This window comes from Erinaceus europaeus, chromosome 17 (assembly GCF_950295315.1).
Source record: "Erinaceus europaeus chromosome 17, mEriEur2.1, whole genome shotgun sequence".
Lineage (NCBI taxonomy): Eukaryota > Metazoa > Chordata > Mammalia > Eulipotyphla > Erinaceidae > Erinaceus > Erinaceus europaeus.
Window position 1 is genome coordinate 80,064,816 of NC_080178.1, and position 17,563 is coordinate 80,082,378.

General features: G+C 46.4%; 1 protein-coding gene and 1 non-coding gene across 2 annotated transcripts; both read left to right on the forward strand.

Moving 5' to 3' along the window:
* Positions 1-432: 432 nt before the first annotated feature.
* On the forward strand, positions 433-11,007 carry EIF4G2 (eukaryotic translation initiation factor 4 gamma 2). The gene is made up of 23 exons (XM_060175825.1): positions 433-850; positions 907-992; positions 1,079-1,197; positions 2,243-2,308; positions 3,234-3,374; positions 3,811-3,913; positions 4,784-4,915; positions 5,007-5,073; positions 5,163-5,314; positions 5,575-5,685; positions 5,999-6,082; positions 6,174-6,272; positions 6,685-6,826; positions 6,917-7,077; positions 7,417-7,530; positions 8,097-8,222; positions 8,329-8,433; positions 8,517-8,732; positions 8,823-9,081; positions 9,201-9,405; positions 9,510-9,721; positions 9,818-9,939; positions 10,173-11,007. The coding sequence occupies exons 1-23, from the start codon at positions 433-435 to the stop codon at positions 10,236-10,238; spliced, it is 3,306 nt and encodes a 1,101-aa protein (XP_060031808.1). The 3' UTR covers positions 10,239-11,007.
* On the forward strand, positions 7,583-7,731 carry LOC132534225 (small nucleolar RNA SNORD97). The gene has a single exon (XR_009545894.1). It is a non-coding gene; the product is annotated as a small nucleolar RNA SNORD97 (small nucleolar RNA).
* Positions 11,008-17,563: the final 6,556 nt, after the last annotated feature.

Consider the following 17,563-nt stretch of genomic DNA (forward strand, 5'->3'; position numbering starts at 1 on the left):
CGAGCCGGCCGCCGATTGGGTGGCGCCGCAGCCACTCGGGGCGGCCCTGGCGGGTTCGGCCGCGCCCGCGCGATAAGTTCGGCTGCAGACACGCCTCGGCGCCAGCAGCGAGCCGGAGCTCTATGGAGGCGGCGGCGGGTACCGGGTGGCGGCTGCAGCGGCGCCCGCTCTGAGCTGAGCGCTCCCGGCCGGGCCCGACTCCTTCCTCCCCCCCTCCCCCTTTTTTGTTTTCCGCCCCTCTCCCCGTCCCCGTCCCCGGCGGCTGAGGCGGCGAAGGTGAGTGGGGCGCCGCCGAGCGCTCTAAGATGGCCGCCGGCCGCCGGCGCTTCTTCCCCGGCGCCACAAGATGGCGGCGGCGGCGGCGGGCGGAGCCGGGCGGGGCGCCCTACGGAGCGGCGGCCGCCTTTGTGTCGCGGCCCGGAGGAGCCCGGCATGGCGCCGTCGTGTCGCCGCGCGGGGCCCCGGGCGGCGGGGGTCGGGGCGGGCGGGGGGCCCGGCCGTTGGCGCGGGACCCGCGGAGGCTCAGGCGGCCCGGAGTCCGGGCTGCGGCGGGGCGGAGGTGCGGGGCCGCGGCGGCGGGCGGGCGGGGCGGCGGCGGGAGAACAAAGGGCCGCGCCGCGGGGGCGGCCTCCTGGCTCGCTCGCTCGCTCGCCCCCTCACTGCGGGCCGGGCGGAAGTGCTGCCCGCCGCGGGCCCGGGCGGGAGCGGAGGCCGGCGCGCCTTTTGTTCCCGGGGCGCAGGTTCCGGGCCGCCCTGAGGAGGCCGCGGCGGCCGCTTTCTCCTCAGGACGCGCCTCACACGGAGCGGAAGGTGTCGGCGGGCTCCGGGCTGTGGAGGTGTCGTCGCCCCTGTGGAGCCTTTTCTTTAATTCTTTCTTCTTTTATCATTTTCCCCTCCCCCCGGCAGCCGTGAACGCGAAGTCGCGGCCGCCGGCGGCTGAGGGTGTGCGGGGCGACGTGCTCGCGGCCCTCAGGACCTGCGGTGCTGCGCAGGCCCGGCGGGCCGCGGCGTGGGGGCGAGGCGTGGGGGCGCCGCCGGAGCCTGACCGCCCCTCCCCCTTCCTCTCTGCAGGTCTTGACTTCACCCACCCCCTTCCCTCCCCACCCCAGCCAGTAATATTATTCTTTTGAAGATTCTTCGTTGTCAAGCCGCCAAAGTGGAGAGTGCGATTGCAGAAGGGGGTGCTTCTCGTTTCAGGTCAGTGGGGCTTGCACGATGCTGCAGTTGCGAGCTACCACGGGGTCACTGCCCCTCACAGCTCAGTTACCACAGGGGGTCACTGCCCCTCACAGCTCAGAGTTACCACAGGGGGGCACTGCCCCTCACAGCTCAGAGTTACCACAGGGATCACTACACCTCACAGCTCAGAGTTAACCCAAGGGGAGCACTGCCCCACACAGCTCTGAGTTACCACAGGGGGTCACTGCCCCTCACAGCTCTGAGTTACCACAGGGGGTCACTGCCCCTTACAGCTCAGTTACCACAGGGGGTCACTGCCCCTCGCAGCTCAGTTACCACAGGGGGGCACTGCCCCTCACAGCTCAGAGTTACCACAGGGGTCACTACCCCTCACAGCTCAGAGTTACCACAGGGGAGCACTGCCCCACACAGCTCTGAGTTACCACAGGGGGTCACTGCCCCTCACAGCTCAGTTACCACAGGGGGTCACCGCCCCTCACAGCTCAGTTGCCACAGGGGGTCACCGCCCCTCACAGCTCAGTTGCCACAGGGGGTCACCGCCCCTCACAGCTCAGTTGCCACAGGGGGTCACCGCCCCTCACAGCTCAGTTGCCACAGGGGGTCACCGCCCCTCACAGCTCAGTTGCCACAGGGGGTCACCGCCCCTCACAGCTCAGTTGCCACAGGGGGTCACCGCCCCTCACAGCTCAGTTGCCACAGGGGGTCACCGCCCCTCACAGCTCAGTTGCCACAGGGGGTCACCGCCCCTCACAGCTCAGTTACCACAGGGGGTCACCGCCCCTCACAGCTCAGTTGCCACAGGGGGTCACTGCCCCTCACAGCTCAAGTTACCACAAGGGGAGCACTGCCCCACACAGCTCTGAGTTACCACAGGGGGTCACCACCCCTCACAGTTACCGAGAGTTTAATAAGCAAATACCTCTGACTGTTCATTAGGCCGCAACTTCAGTCATTCTGTAGTATGGCTTCTGAAATAAGTAGAGACACTTTGTGGGAAGCCTACTTGAGCCACATGACTAAAACATTCTTTCTTTTTCAATAGTGCTTCTTCTGGCGGAGGAGGAAGTAGGGGTGCACCTCAGCACTATCCCAAGACTGCTGGCAACAGGTATGGGAAGCTTAAGAGCAGTGGATCTTACAGCCAATGAGATGGAGCTTAGCTGTGTGCACAGCAGTAGTTATGCTGTGCACACACCTGGGAACCTGACCTTGCTGGGCACAGCCTCTGCTTTGTATCCTGATGTGTACTGAGTTTAGAGCATCACTCAGATTGTCTAAAGTGGTTGACAGCCTGACTTGTTTCTCTTTTTGGAGTTTATTTGGATAGAGATGAAGAGAAAGAGGGTAAGGGGAACTAGAGAGGGAGAGGACCTCATGGAGGTCCTAGGGACCTGGAGGCTTTGAACCCAGGTCCTTTTGCACATTAACATGTATGTTCTATCAGGTGTGCCACCACCTGACCTTGTTTCTTTATTACTAAGGATTAATTTTGAGTATATTCTGAAATCAGTTATTGGTGCTAATTGATGTAAGAAGTAGGTATGCAGTGTACTCCTACAACATTCAGAAGTGTTGACTTTCAAGTTGTAGGTCCTGGTATTGCGTGGGAATTTAACAAAACATGGATTATCTTTTTTCTTTGCCTCCAGGGTTATCTCTGGGGGCTCAGTGTCTGCACTATGAGTCCACTGCTCCTGGAGGCCATTTTTTCCCATTTTTTGTTGCTGGATAGGACAGAGAAATTGAGAGAGATGAGGAAGACGGGGAGAGAGAGAAAGACATCTGCAGACCACACAGGTTATCAAATACTGTCCTGATTTGCAGATAAAGCCAAAACTAGGGATGAGTTTGGCAGCACTTGAAATGATTATTATCCATACTAATTTTGAGTTATGGAGTTCCTTAATTGGAAATTGAGAAAGCTTGAGCTCTGTGTTTCCCTTTTTTAGGACTTTTTGATATTTGAGATTATTATATAGTTGGATACTGTGTTTTTAATTGCCTTAATCTTTACTATAAATTTGTATTACTAGCGAGTTCCTGGGGAAAACCCCAGGGCAAAACGCTCAGAAATGGATTCCTGCACGAAGCACTAGACGAGATGACAACTCCGCAGCAAACAACTCCGCAAATGAAAAAGAACGACATGATGCAATCTTCAGGAAAGTAAGAGGGTAAGTTTGTATGTCTTATTTTGTTGTTTTTCCTAAAAATAGGGAAGAATTGTTATGTGGCATATTTATTGTGTGTGTGATAATGTTGTATAGAAGGCAGTATTTGTGCCCCAAGTGTGTATTTTATAATGAATGCCAATGTTGGTCCTGTCTTAAACACAGACAGGACATGTTAGAATTTGTTAGTTTTAGACATTGGGCTGCCATTTTCTGTACCTGGTGTGGGAAAAAAAATACATATATATTATATCCTAGTGAGGCACAACACTCACTGGATCTTGGCTTCTGTGTATCCTTATAATAGTCTTAAATATTTCACATCTGTTTGGATAGAGGGAGTATGTCTGTAGACTATGGAATATTAAGTAATTGAAATAATCTTCAATTTAATTGCATACTGGCTGACAGTGATTCCTTTTTCTCCTCCCCCCCCCAGCATACTAAATAAGCTTACTCCTGAAAAGTTTGACAAGCTATGCCTTGAGCTCCTCAATGTGGGTGTAGAGTCTAAACTCATCCTTAAAGGGGTCATACTGCTGGTAAGTTAACATTGGTAGGAGAAAAAGGGGAGGAATACATCCATTTGTTTTATAGCTTAAAACTCTCTAGATATGCTTTTTTAATGACATTAATCTTCAGGAATTGGAGAGAATATAGTAAAGCCAGAACATTTTCCAGCTCTGGTTTAAGGTGGTGGCTGGGATTGAGCCTGGAGCCTTAGAAGTCTGCTATACTATCATTGATACTAACTCTGTAAGAACACTAGCTTTTAATGGCATTAGATTTAGAGATGACTTAGTAATTATTTCTAAAACTGGTGGTTTGGGGTATGCAAATTTTTCTGTTGTTGTCGAGAAGACGAGGGAGGTAATGGATGAGAAATATTCCCTTTAAAGAAAATCACAGATTGAAAAACATTTCTGTGTGTAGGTAAATTTAGTGAACTAAGTGGCATTATGTTTATGTGTAGTAGATCACAGTATGCCTGGTGCACTAAGTGGACTGTAGCTTTGTTTTTCCTTCAGTGGAAAACACCAGGTTTGGAAGTGAATTGCATGAAATTCCAATGTCTGTTTATAGTTTTGGTATCCAAGATATTTCTGAGGGGAAAGGGGTGTGACTAGTGTGAGGTCTGTATTAATGACATTTTTGGTATGCAGTAATAGCTAACATTTGAGTTCTTGGTTTTTCCAGACTGCCTTGAGCACACCCTCCATGTATTTTAGTTTACATAATAAGCTATACAGCAGAGTGCTCTTATTACCAAACTATAGATCAGTAATAGGGAATTGGTACAAAATTTGTTTTTAATATTATAAGATCCCCTAAAACTACAAGGGAGTATTAAGTTTTAGGGGGAAGGGCTACTTTAAAAGTTTCCATACTTAAATTTTTTTTTTCCTTTCTAGATTGTGGACAAAGCCCTTGAAGAGCCAAAGTATAGCTCCTTGTATGCTCAGCTATGTCTGCGATTGGCAGAAGATGCACCAAACTTTGATGGCCCGGCAGCAGAGGGTCAACCAGGACAGAAGCAAAGCACAGTAAGTGATAGTGTTTGATTGTATCTGTTAAAGTTGACTAGAAGGATATAATTTAATAGACACATTAAAGTGTCCTTTTTGTTTCTAATAGACATTCAGACGCCTCTTAATTTCCAAATTACAAGATGAATTTGAAAACCGAACCAGAAATGTTGATGGTGAGGATTTATATTTGATACGTAGTAGAATTGCATATTTTCAATTTAATTCAGTTCTGAATCTCGTTTTTTTTTTTTTTTTTTTTAAGTCTATGATAAGCGTGAAAACCCCCTCCTCCCTGAGGAGGAGGAACAGAGAGCCATTGCTAAGATCAAGATGTTGGGGAACATCAAATTCATTGGAGAACTTGGAAAGCTTGATCTTATTCATGAATCTATCCTTCATAAGTGCATCAAAACAGTAAGTATGACAGGAAGGTTAAGCTTAGTAACTGAATACATCACTGTTGGGGAATGAATCAAATGGTCAGCAAAGCTTAGATGATGTACCTGGCGAGTTTAGTGTATTTCATTGGAGGATAGGGATAGAAGTGATTGGCTGCCTATGTTAAAATTGCTTTAATTTAAAGATAAACCAGGTAGGAAATACATCATGAGGTGCTGTGGGAACATGTATATGTAAATGAGATTTTTGCTAATTTGTGTCGTTTCTTTTGGTAGCTTTTGGAAAAGAAGAAGAGAGTCCAACTCAAAGATATGGGAGAGGATTTGGAGTGCCTCTGTCAGATAATGAGGACAGTGGGACCTAGATTAGACCACGAACGAGCCAAGGTACAAATGTTGATAGGATGATTTCATTTCTTCTAACACATCAAATGAATTGTTACTCTAACTATATGCAAAGTTGTCATCCTTGAATTAAAACTATATATTTTTTTTTTTTCTTAACCAGAGCACTGTTCAGCTCTGGCTTATGGTGGTGCGGGGGATTGAACCTGGGACTTTGGGGGCCTCAGGCATGAGACTCTGTTTGCATAACCATTATGCTATCTACCCTCCGCCCAAAACTAGAATTTTTTAAGACATTGTGTAGAATATGCTTTCCATAGCACATATTCTAACTCCCCCCACCCCTTTCCACTAGTCCTTAATGGATCAGTACTTTGCCCGAATGTGCTCCTTGATGTTAAGTAAGGAATTGCCAGCGAGGATTCGTTTCCTGCTGCAGGTAAGACTTGTTCCCTTAAATATGTTGATAGCCATTTTATATCAGTGTTTTTCTCTTGAATGTTAAATAACTTACTGTTTTGAAATTAAAGGATACAGTAGAGTTGCGAGAACACCATTGGGTTCCTCGCAAGGCTTTTCTTGACAATGGACCAAAGACGATCAATCAAATCCGTCAAGATGCAGTGAAAGTAAGTATGCTTGCCTTTTGTTTTGTTTTAATCAATGGGCTTAAAGTTTATATTGACACAAAGAACTTCTTAACATTTGAGACTAACATTTTACCAGTAGACCTTCATTTAGTATCATGAGCCAATTAGAAGAAACTACTTTAGAAACAGATAAATAGTACTCAAGTTACAGAGCTTTCTTTATGAGATTTTAGTGTTAGAAAAAAAATGTGTCCAGGAAAAAGTTTTTTTTTTCTTTTTTTTTTTTTTAAGATTTTATTTATTTATGAGAAAGACAGGAGGAGAGAGAAAGAACCAGACATCCCTCTAGCACATGTGCTGCCGGGGATCGAACTCGGGACCTCATGCTTGAGAGTCCAAAGCTTTATCACTGCACCACCTCCCGGACCACTAACACACTTTATTTCTAAAGGATCTAGGAGTGTTTATTCCTGCTCCTATGGCTCAAGGGATGAGAAGTGACTTCTTTCTGGAGGGACCGTTTATGCCACCCAGGATGAAAATGGATAGGGACCCACTTGGAGGACTTGCAGATATGTTTGGACAAATGCCAGGTGACTTTGAACATACAGTGGCTAGATTAAACTTGTTTGCCTAACAGTATTAGCAGCTTTAAGAGACTTGTCTGTATATTTATTTTTAAGGTAGCGGAATTGGTACTGGTCCAGGAGTTATCCAGGATAGATTTTCACCCACCATGGGGCGTCATCGTTCAAATCAACTCTTTAATGGCCATGGGGGACACATCATGCCTCCCACACAGTCACAGTTTGGAGAAATGGGAGGCAAGTTTATGAAAAGTCAGGTAAGAAACATTAAGAATGTTTAGGCAACCAATGTTAAATCTTGGAATGTATGTTAATTTAATTTTGCCTTTTTAAAAAAGACAAGTATTTTCTAAAGCAAATTTGCATTTCACAGTTGTACTGGGGTGAAATGCTTGTTCTTAAGATTAGCAAGATATGTCTAATCACATCAGCTTATTTGGCAGTTAGGTTAGAGTTTTTATTCTTCCCTGTTTCATCTTTTACTTTCTAGGCAGATTCAGTTAAATGTTCGGCTTGGCTCATCCCTTTTGGTACTTGATTACCATAATTTGTGGACCCCTTTTTATCTAGACTTTCTTTCTCCCTTTCTGAAATAGGGGCTAAGCCAGCTCTACCATAACCAGAGTCAGGGACTCTTATCCCAGCTGCAAGGACAGTCGAAGGATATGCCACCTCGGTTTTCTAAGAAAGGACAGCTTAATGCAGATGAGGTACATTTGCCTATGTTACTTCTATACCGTAGTTTGTCAATTTAGAAGTCTATTGCCCGATGATTATAAAAAGACGCGCAAAGAGGACATAACGCTGGAGTTCTTTACCTTCTTTTCTCATTTCTTCCTTTTTTCTACACTTCTGTTTCTTTCTTTGAAGTCCAGTGTCCTATGAGCGAAGATTATGAGATATGAGGGCAAGTCTTTTAGTTAGATCAAAGAAAATGGTTATCCAAAGGTTTTTGATTGTGAATTAACCCAGTAAGTAGAACAACCAAGATATTTTTCTAAACTAATTACTAGGTTTTATTTTTATATTCTAGTATACTAATCTTAAGAATACTGGTACAAATAAATTATTTATAGTCATTCTTAAACTCTGGACCAGATGTCTACTATTTTTGCCAAAAGTAAAACCTTTCAACTTTAGCATGGACGAGGGACCTTCTTGAAGGACATGATAGTTACTAGGACTTTGAGTTACTAGAGTAGTTTATGGTTTAATTACACTGCATTTTTTGAATGGTTGAATGTTTTTAACGTGATGCTTCTGTTTCTACTTTCAGATTAGTTTGAGACCTGCTCAGTCATTCTTAATGAATAAAAATCAAGTGCCAAAGCTTCAGCCCCAGATAACTATGATTCCTCCTAGTGCACAGCCACCGCGCACTCAGACACCACCTCTGGGACAGGTATGGATAGACGACTGTGATACTCTTCGCTGTTTTCCCATGATTATCTTATCTTAAAGACTTTGCTCTATAACGAGTTTCTTCTGTACCCCCCCCCCCCCTTTAGACACCACAGCTTGGTCTCAAAACTAATCCACCACTTATCCAGGAAAAGCCTGCCAAGACCAGTAAAAAGCCACCACCATCAAAGGAAGAACTACTTAAACTAACTGTAAGCTTTTAATAACCTCAGTCTTAATTCATGGGAATATTTGAGGTAGGGAACCATTAAATCTTGGATTTTGTTCTTTTCAGGAAACCGTTGTGACAGAATATCTCAATAGTGGAAATGCAAATGAGGCTGTCAGTGGTGTGAGAGAAATGAGGGCCCCTAAACACTTTCTTCCCGAGATGTTAAGCAAAGTGATCATCCTTTCACTAGATAGAAGTGATGAAGATAAAGAAAAAGCAAGTTCTTTGATCAGTTTACTCAAACAGGAAGGGATAGCCACAAGCGACAACTTCATGCAGGTAGGTAGAGCACTTTTCAGATTGCATGACAACTGTTTGCTTTCAAATTTCAAAACCAGTGAGCTGACTTGAAAATCTGTTGCATTTAAGGCTTTCCTGAATGTATTGGACCAGTGCCCCAAACTGGAGGTTGATATCCCCTTGGTGAAATCATACTTAGCACAGTTTGCAGCTCGTGCCATCATTTCAGAGCTGGTGAGCATTTCAGAACTAGCTCAACCACTGGAAAGCGGCACCCATTTTCCTCTCTTCTTACTTTGTCTTCAGCAACTAGCTAAATTACAAGATCGAGAATGGTTAACAGAAATTTTTCAACAAAGCAAGGTCAATATGCAGAAAATGCTTCCAGGTAAGAGAGTGCTGGGTTTTTATCTAAGAGATTGCTTTTATTGTATAGGTTTCTATGGGTCAGAGACTAAATAGACTGACCTGAATAAGATGCACTGATAAAACTGCCTTTCTCTGTAGAAATTGATCAGAATAAGGACCGCATGTTGGAGATTTTGGAAGGAAAGGGACTGAGCTTCCTATTCCCACTCCTCAAATTGGAGAAGGAACTGTTGAAGCAAATCAAGTTGGATCCATCCCCTCAAACCATATATAAATGGATTAAAGATAACATCTCTCCCAAACTTCATGTAGATAAAGGATTTGTGAACATCTTAATGACTAGGTAAGATAACAAGACATGTCCTATACATTGGTGTAGAAAAGCCTAAATTGTTTCAAGAGCTAGAGATTTTATTTTTGGATTCTAATACTTTTTTCTGTGTGTAGCTTCTTACAGTATATTTCTAGTGAAGTAAACCCACCGAGTGATGAAACAGATTCTTCCTCTGCTCCTTCCAAAGAACAGTTAGAACAAGAAAAACAACTGCTTCTTTCTTTCAAGCCAGTGATGCAGAAATTCCTTCATGATCATGTTGATCTACAAGTCAGTGCCCTGTATGCTCTTCAGGTGCACTGTTACAACAGCAACTTCCCAAAAGGTAAGACGACATGGACGGAATAGAGTAGGGTGGGGAGGTGCTGTAGTGGCTACTACAACAGCCCACTAAATTACTGTGATACATGTTTGTTTTTAGGCATGTTACTCCGCTTTTTTGTTCATTTCTATGATATGGAAATTATTGAAGAAGAAGCTTTCTTAGCTTGGAAAGAAGATATAACCCAAGAATTTCCCGGGAAAGGCAAGGCTTTGTTCCAGGTAAATATTCTTGCTTGAGAAATTAAAGGGGGGTGGAAAACAAGACCTACTATATAGTAGTAAACAAGACCTACTATAAAGCAGCTACTGAGCGGCTATAGACTAGATCCCAGAGATTATGATTTGGGGATTTGTTTTCAAATTTGAGTGAGGCAGCTAGTGCCACTTTGAGGATTTGTTTTTGTTTTTTCTATCATCTATAAGTCCTAGTTAAATTACAATATAATTTTTAGGTGAATCAGTGGCTAACCTGGCTAGAAACTGCTGAAGAAGAAGAATCAGAGGAAGAAGCTGACTAAAGAACCAGCCAAAGCCTTAAATTGTGCAAAACATACTGTTGCTATGATGTAACTGCATTTGACCTAACCACTGCGAAAATTCATTCCGCTGTAATGTTTTCACAATATTTGAAGCAGAAGCACGTCAGTTAAGATTTCCTTCTGCATAAGGTTTTTTTTTTTTGTAGTGTAATGTCTTAATCATAGTCTACCATCAAATATTTTAGGAGTATCTTTAATGTTTAGATAGTATATTAGCAGCATGCAATAATTACATCATAAGTTCTCAAGCAGAGGCAGTCTACTGCAAAGACCTTCTTTGCTGCCAGTTATCATAGGCTGTTTAAGTTAGAAAACTGAATAGCAACACTGAATACTGTAGAAATGCACTTTGCTCAGTAATACTTGAGTTGTTGCAATATTTGATTATCCATTTGGTTGTTACAGAAAAAAATTCTTAACTGTAATTGATGGTTGTTGCCGTAATAGTATATTGCCTGTATTTCTACCTCTAGTAATGGGCTTTATGTGCTAGATTTCAATATCCTTGAGCCTGGGCAAGTGCACAAGTCTTTTTAAAAAGAAACATGGTTTACTTGCACAAAACTGATCAGTTTTGAGAGATCGTTAATGCCCTTGAAGTGGTTTTTGTGGGTGTGAAACAAATGGTGAGAATTTGAATTGGTCCCTCTTATTATAGTATTGAAATTAAGTCTACTTAATTTATCAAGTCATGTTCATGCCCTGATTTTATATACTTGTATCTATCAATAAACATTGTGATACTTGATGTATGTAGTATTATCTTTAGTGTCCACAAATTTGTGAGGAATTGTTTTTAGTCTAAAGACTAGTAGTTTTGTTTATTTAGAGAACCAGAGCATCTCTGGTACACATAATGGGTAATAATAACTCAGGGCTTCATGATTGAGAATTCAAGCATTTTATCCACTGCCACCTTCTGGCTGTAATTTTCCCCCTTTTTTTGTAGAGAAAAAATATAGAAGCATTGGGAGCACTGCTTCATGAAGCTCTTGTGGGTGTGGGGATCAGTGAACATTATAATGTGCACACAACCAGGTGTGCCACCACATAACTTCCTGGCCATGGATTTTTTCTTTATTAAACTATCAGTAAGGTAGAAAATTGGACAGCCTTAGATTAGATTACTAAAAACATGAAGGCAGTAACAGTTTCAAACTGGGCATGGCACACACTGATAATTGGTTAGTCCATCAAGGTGCTGACAAAGGTGAGAGCAGGGTGGCTGCCATGAGGGGGCTGGGTGGTAGTGCAGTGCAGTGGGTTAATAAGCACACATGGGCTGGGTGGTGGCGTACCTGGTTGAACATGATACAGTGCACAAAGACACAGGTTCGAGCCCCCAGTCCCCACCTGCAGGGGGAATGCTTTGCAAGTGGTGAAGCAGTGTTGCAGGTGTCTGTCACCCCTTCCCTCAATTTCTGGCTGTCTATCCATTAACTAAAAAAAAAATTTTAAATAAGCACACATGGTGCTAAGTGCAAGGACCTACGCAGGGGTTCCGGTTAGAGGCCCCAGCTCCCCACCTAAAGCGGGGGGGGGGGGGGGAGTTTCACAAGCAATGAAGCAGGTATCTTATTTATTAAAAAGAGGAGAAAAAAGAAACAGGAGAAAGCCAGATACTGGTACATGTGCGGCTTGGGATTGAATTTAAGACCTCATACTTGAGTGTCCACTGCGCCACCTCCCTGACCACAAAGCAGGTGTCACATCTCCCTCTTTTCCCCACGTACTCCCCCTTGATTTCTCTGTCCTGTTCAATAAGAGCAAGTCCTAGGAAGAGGTGTTAGTGGGGGTCTGGTGGTAGCACAGCAAAGTGGGTTAAGTGCATGCACATGGTGTGAAGCACAAGAATCCTGGTTCAAGCCCCCAGGCCTCTACCTGCAGGAGGGTCGCTTCACAGGTGGTGAAGCAGGTCTGCAGGTGTCTGTCTCTTACCCCCTCTCGATTCTATCCAATAACAAGGGCAGTAAGATGAAAAAAAATGGCCTCCAGGAGCAGTGGAGGTACCAAACCCCAGCAATAACCCTGGAAGCAAAATTAAAAATGAATAAAAAAAAAAAAGGCTCAGGGCCGGTGAAATAGTTCACCTGCTTTGCCATGTGCACAGCTCAGGTAAGCCCAGCCCCTGCCTCACTGTAGGAAGTATTGTGGTCTCAGCGCTTGTGCTTGAAACAATTTACCAAGGCAAAAAAAAAAAAAAAAAAAAAAAACCTAGCTAATAAATTTCCTGGTGGGAAATCTGAAAACCAAAGCAAAAGCAAATGGGAAAAGTAACTTGTAGCCAAAGAAAGAAGATGGAGCCCACGCACATGTTACAACGCTAAAGGAACCAGGTTCAAGCCCCTGGGCCACACTTGCAGGGGGCAAGCTTCACAAGTGGTGAAGCAGGGCTGCAGGTGTCTTGTTTCCCTCCTTATCTCCCCCTTTGAATATCTGGCTGGCTATCAAATAAAGACACCGTGGTTTGAACTAAGTTCTGCAGCAAACTTTACCTTTAGCATAGAAGCTGTATGATGCTGTACCTATCAGGGCCGGGTGGTGGCACACCTGGTTGAGTCAGTAGCAGAGAGTCCAGTGTGAGTAAATGAACCTTTTTTTTTTTTTTTTTTTTTTAACCAGAGCACTGCTCAGCTCTGGCTTATGGTGGTGCTGGGGATATGAGGACTTCTATCTGTTGAGAAGTCAACTAATAGAAACTGAAGGCTTCACAGGTAGTAAAAAAAAAAAAAAAAAAAAAAAGTGGTCTGGGAGGTGGTGCAGTGGATAAAGCATTGGATTCTCAACCATGAGGTTCTGAGTTCAGTCCCTGGCCGCACATGTGCCAGAGTGGTATCTGGTTCTTTCTCTCTCTGCCTATCTTTCTCATGAATAAATAAATTCTTTAAAAAAAAAAAAAAAAAGAAAAGGCAATAAACAGTTCTGTGGAGCCTAAATTTGATATAATCAGTGGTAGGGTAGGGGTGGGAATAGGGCTTCTAAAAAGAAAGAATACAAAATTAGTTTCAAAATTCAGAGAATGACCTTGGGGAGGGGGGTAAGTAGCATAATGGTTATGCAAAGAGACTCTCCTGCCTGAAGCTCCAAAGTTTCAGGTTCAATCCCCCATATCACCATAAGCCAGAACTGAGCAGTGCTTAAAAAAACAATGGGAGTCCAGCGGCAGCATAGCGGGTTAAGCGCAGATAGTGCAAGTGAAGTGCAAGGAGTGGCGTAAAGATCCCGGTTCGAGCCCCCAGCTCCCCACCTGCTGGGGAGTCGCTTCCCAGGCGGTGAAGCAGGTCTGCAGGTGTCTGTCTTTCTCTCCCCCTCTGTCTTCCCCTCCTCTCTCCATTTCTCTCTGTCCTATCCAACAACAACAGTAATAACAATAATAACCACAACAATAAAAAAAGGGCAACAAAAGGGAGGGAAAATAAATAAATATTAAAAAATTAAAACAAAAAGGAATGACCTTTCTTGAGACTTAACTATCACTGACTTTCCAGAAAATCTCAATGAGTGGCTTTAGTCACTGGCATGGTAACAACTGGGGCCTAACCGCTACCCCCAATAGATGGCACCTAGGATCAGGGTAGTCGCCTGTCAGTTCTTGCTGAAATGACTTCGTTTTCCTACCCTGTAGCTGCCCTAGACTTAGCATTTTCCAGTGACTCAAATCCAACTGTAAAGGACCCATTAACTTATGGGGACCAGGTGGTGGCACACCTGGTTGAGTGTATATGCTACAAAGAACAAGACCCCGGGGTTCAAGACCCTGGCCCCCCACCTGCAGGGGGAAAGCTTCACAAGTGGTGAAGCAGGGTTGCAGGTGTTTCTCTGTCTCTCCCTCTATATCTCCCCCCTCCCTCTCAATTTCTACCCAAATAAATAATTTTTAAATTATATTTATTTTCCCTTTTGTTGTCCATGTTGTTTTATTATTGCTATTGTCATTGTTGGATAGGACAGAGAGAAATGGAGAGAGGAGGGGAAGACAGAGAGGGGGAGAGAAAGACAGACACCTGCAGACCTGCTTCACCGACTGTGAAACGACTCCCTTGCAGGTGGGGAGCCAGGGACCCGAACCGGGATCCTTAAGCCGGTCCTTGTGCTTTGTGCCATGTGCGCTTAACCTGCTGCACTACTACTCGACTCCCAATATTTTTTTTTTTTAAAGAACCCATTAACTTACAGACAGAAATGGAGAGAGGAGGGGAAGACAGAGGGGGAGAGAAAGACAGACACCTGCAGACCTGCTTCACCACCTGTAAAGCGACTCCCCTGCAGGTGGGGAGCCGGGGGCTCGAACTGGGATCCTTACGTTGGTCCTTGCGCTTTGTGCCACATGCGCTTAACCCACTGTGCTACCGCCCGACCCCCAATGAGACTTCTTTTGCACGACGCCCCCTGGTGGTGGCCAGGGCCTCAACTGGTTCTGCATGCACAGTGAAGTGTGTGTGCTGCCTGGCCAGCTGTCTGCCAGCCCTGAGCTTCTTTTATTATCTTTTTTTTTTTTTTTTTACACCTGCAGACCTGTTTTACCACCAAGTGCACTTAACTGCTGCGCTACCGCCAGACTCCCTACTATCTTCTATCTTAAATATTTCATTTATTTACTAATAAGAAAGATAGGAGGAGAGAGAGAAAGACCCAGACATTACTCTGGCACATGTGCTGCCGGAGATTGAACTCGGGACCTCATGCCCAAGAGTCCAATGTTTTATCCACTGAGCCACCTCCCGCACCACACCACACACTTCTCCACCAACAGTTACCCTTTGGGAGAGAAAGTGACCCAACAACTGAGACTGTTAGAAATGCAAAAATATCTCACCAGAATGTGCATTATAACCAGTTTCTTCAATTTGGATGAGCCCTGATACACAGCTGAATACAGGGCCCCGTGCTGGTCACCAACACGTGTGCTGTTTCCAGCTGCAGTGAACCCTGATCTTGGTTAACTTAGGAGCAATCTTACACATCCATGCCGCCCAGCAAGTCACTAACATGCCAACAGTTGCCTAACATGCAGCTCCTCTCCTTTTTTTTAAAAAAAATTTATTCCCTTTTGTTGCTCGTTTTATTGTTGTGGTTATTGTTGTTGTTATTGATGTCATTGTTGGATAGGACGGAGAGACATGGAGAGAGGAGGGGAAGACAGAGAGGGGGAGAGAAAAACAGACACCTGCAGACCTGCTTCACCACCTGTGAAGCGACTCCCCTGCAGGTGGGGAGCCGGGGGCTCGAACTGGGACCCTGATGCCGGTCCTTGCGCTTCGAGCCATGTGTGCTTAACCCGCTGCACCACCGCCCAACTCCCAGCTCCTCTCCTTCTATGGTTGAAGGTTTTTTAGCTTTTCCCAAAGGCCCAACCTTCTCTTTCTTGAGCTCCACTCCTTGGGGGCAAAATAACTTGAGGGCACTTGCTGTTCCCACCGCTGACCACGGCACAGCTGTTGGTGAAAGTATCCACCGCCCTTGCGACAGCTGAGAGCTTCAGAGCGGCCCTGGAGCGGTCTGGACACGCTCAGCTGTTTGCCACGTGACATTCCAGCAGGGAATCTAGCCTCGGACTCCCTCCTGGGCGTTCAGAAGGGTGGCAACCTGAGATCCATGATTTCTGTGAACCGCGAAAATGAAGGACAAACCTGATCACAAGGTCCCTGCAGACTGGACCCACGAGAGGACTGTGACGATCTGAGGGCATATGGGGGGTGGGAGGCGTTGTGGGCCGGGGCTCACACACGTGTGATCGCCCTGCTCCAACAGCCACGGGCCTGTCTGTTTATACTCCCCTGTTCTGTTCAGACAGAGAGAGAGAGAGGCCGAGAGGGACAGATAGATCCCACAGTTCCTCCCCACGTGGTGCTGGGGCTTGAACTTAGGCCACGTGTGTGGAAAACAGGCCGTCTGCCCGGTTGGCTATCTCCCAGCCCGAGAGACGTTCTGGTTCATTTCACGAGTCCAAGCCTCAGACGAAAGGGAGTCCGTGCTGCCTGGGGTCACATTACAGGGAGATGGAAAGACCTTGGGAGGACAGTCGGACAGAGCCATGATATATGGCAAGTGGCAATGCTCTGGGGGATGAGAAAATAAAGCGTCGGAGGGCCAGCAAGACAGCCCACTTGGGTCATGTGCTGCCAGGTACACGACCAGATGAGTGGAGCCCTACCCTGCTAAAGGGAGCCTTGGTGTTGTATTCTCTGTGTGTGTGTCTCTCTGTCTCTCCCACCGCCCTTTCTACCTCTCTGTTTTTATCTTAAAAACAATAGGGTGGTCCGGGAGGTGGGGTAGTGGATAAAGCATTAGACTCTCAAGCATGAGGTCCTGAGTTCAATCCCTGGCAGCACATGTACCAGAGTGATGTCTGGTTCTTTCTCTCTCCTCCTATCTTTCTCATGAATAAATAAATTCTTTAAAAAAAAAAAATAGGGAGCCAGGCGGCAGCGCAGCGGGTTAAGTGCAGTTGGCGCACAGCGCAAGGACCGGCATAAGGATCCCGGTTCGAGCTCCCGGCTCCCCACCTGCAGGGGAGTCGCTTCACAGGCGGTGAAGCAGGGCTGCAGGTGTCTGTCTTTCTGTCCCCCTCTCTGTCTTCCCTCCTCTCTCCACTTCTCTCTTGGATGTCCTCTCCACCGCCCCGCACGCTTGCTCCTCACAGCATCGCTCGTGGCCAGGAGCGTGGTGGAGCCAGCACCCTGCTCGTCCCTGTGCCCGGCACTCCCGCACGTCGCTCAGCTGCCCTCCAGTCCGGCAGCAGCAGGTGGAGAGGCTGCGAGGAGCCTGAGCGCACACGGGGACGGCACACGGGGACGGCACACGCAGGCAGGCCGGAGACGCAGTCTTTCCAGCGAAGGAAACTGGAGCACCAGGAATCAAAGCCGTGTTGTTTCAGGAAACAAAACAGTCCAGGAGGGGACAGAGGCTTTCGCCTGGCCTGCACGCCCTCTGGGGGAGATTCTATCGCAGACGCTCCACCCCACGTGGGCGACTCCAGTCCGGGACTGCGGCTCCGGGCTCTCCGGGCTCACGGGTCTTGTCACCGTGTGGCCTGAGAAGAAGGTCTGCGGGCAGAGTGGCGTCAGCCTGTCTGCGGGCACACGGAGCCCGAGCAGAGGGCCGGCAGGTCTAGAGACACTCACTCGCCTGCCCCGTGTTCCTGGAAGCACCGGCCGGGTGGCGCGGGGCCCGTGGGGCTGTGGCCCACTCGAGACCAGAGGCAGAAACCGACTTTCGGGGCCGGTCTGCGAAAGACTTGCACACCTGAGGCTCATGCCGGTCCCTGCGCTTAACCCGCGGCTCCCTCTTTTACTATTTTCTTT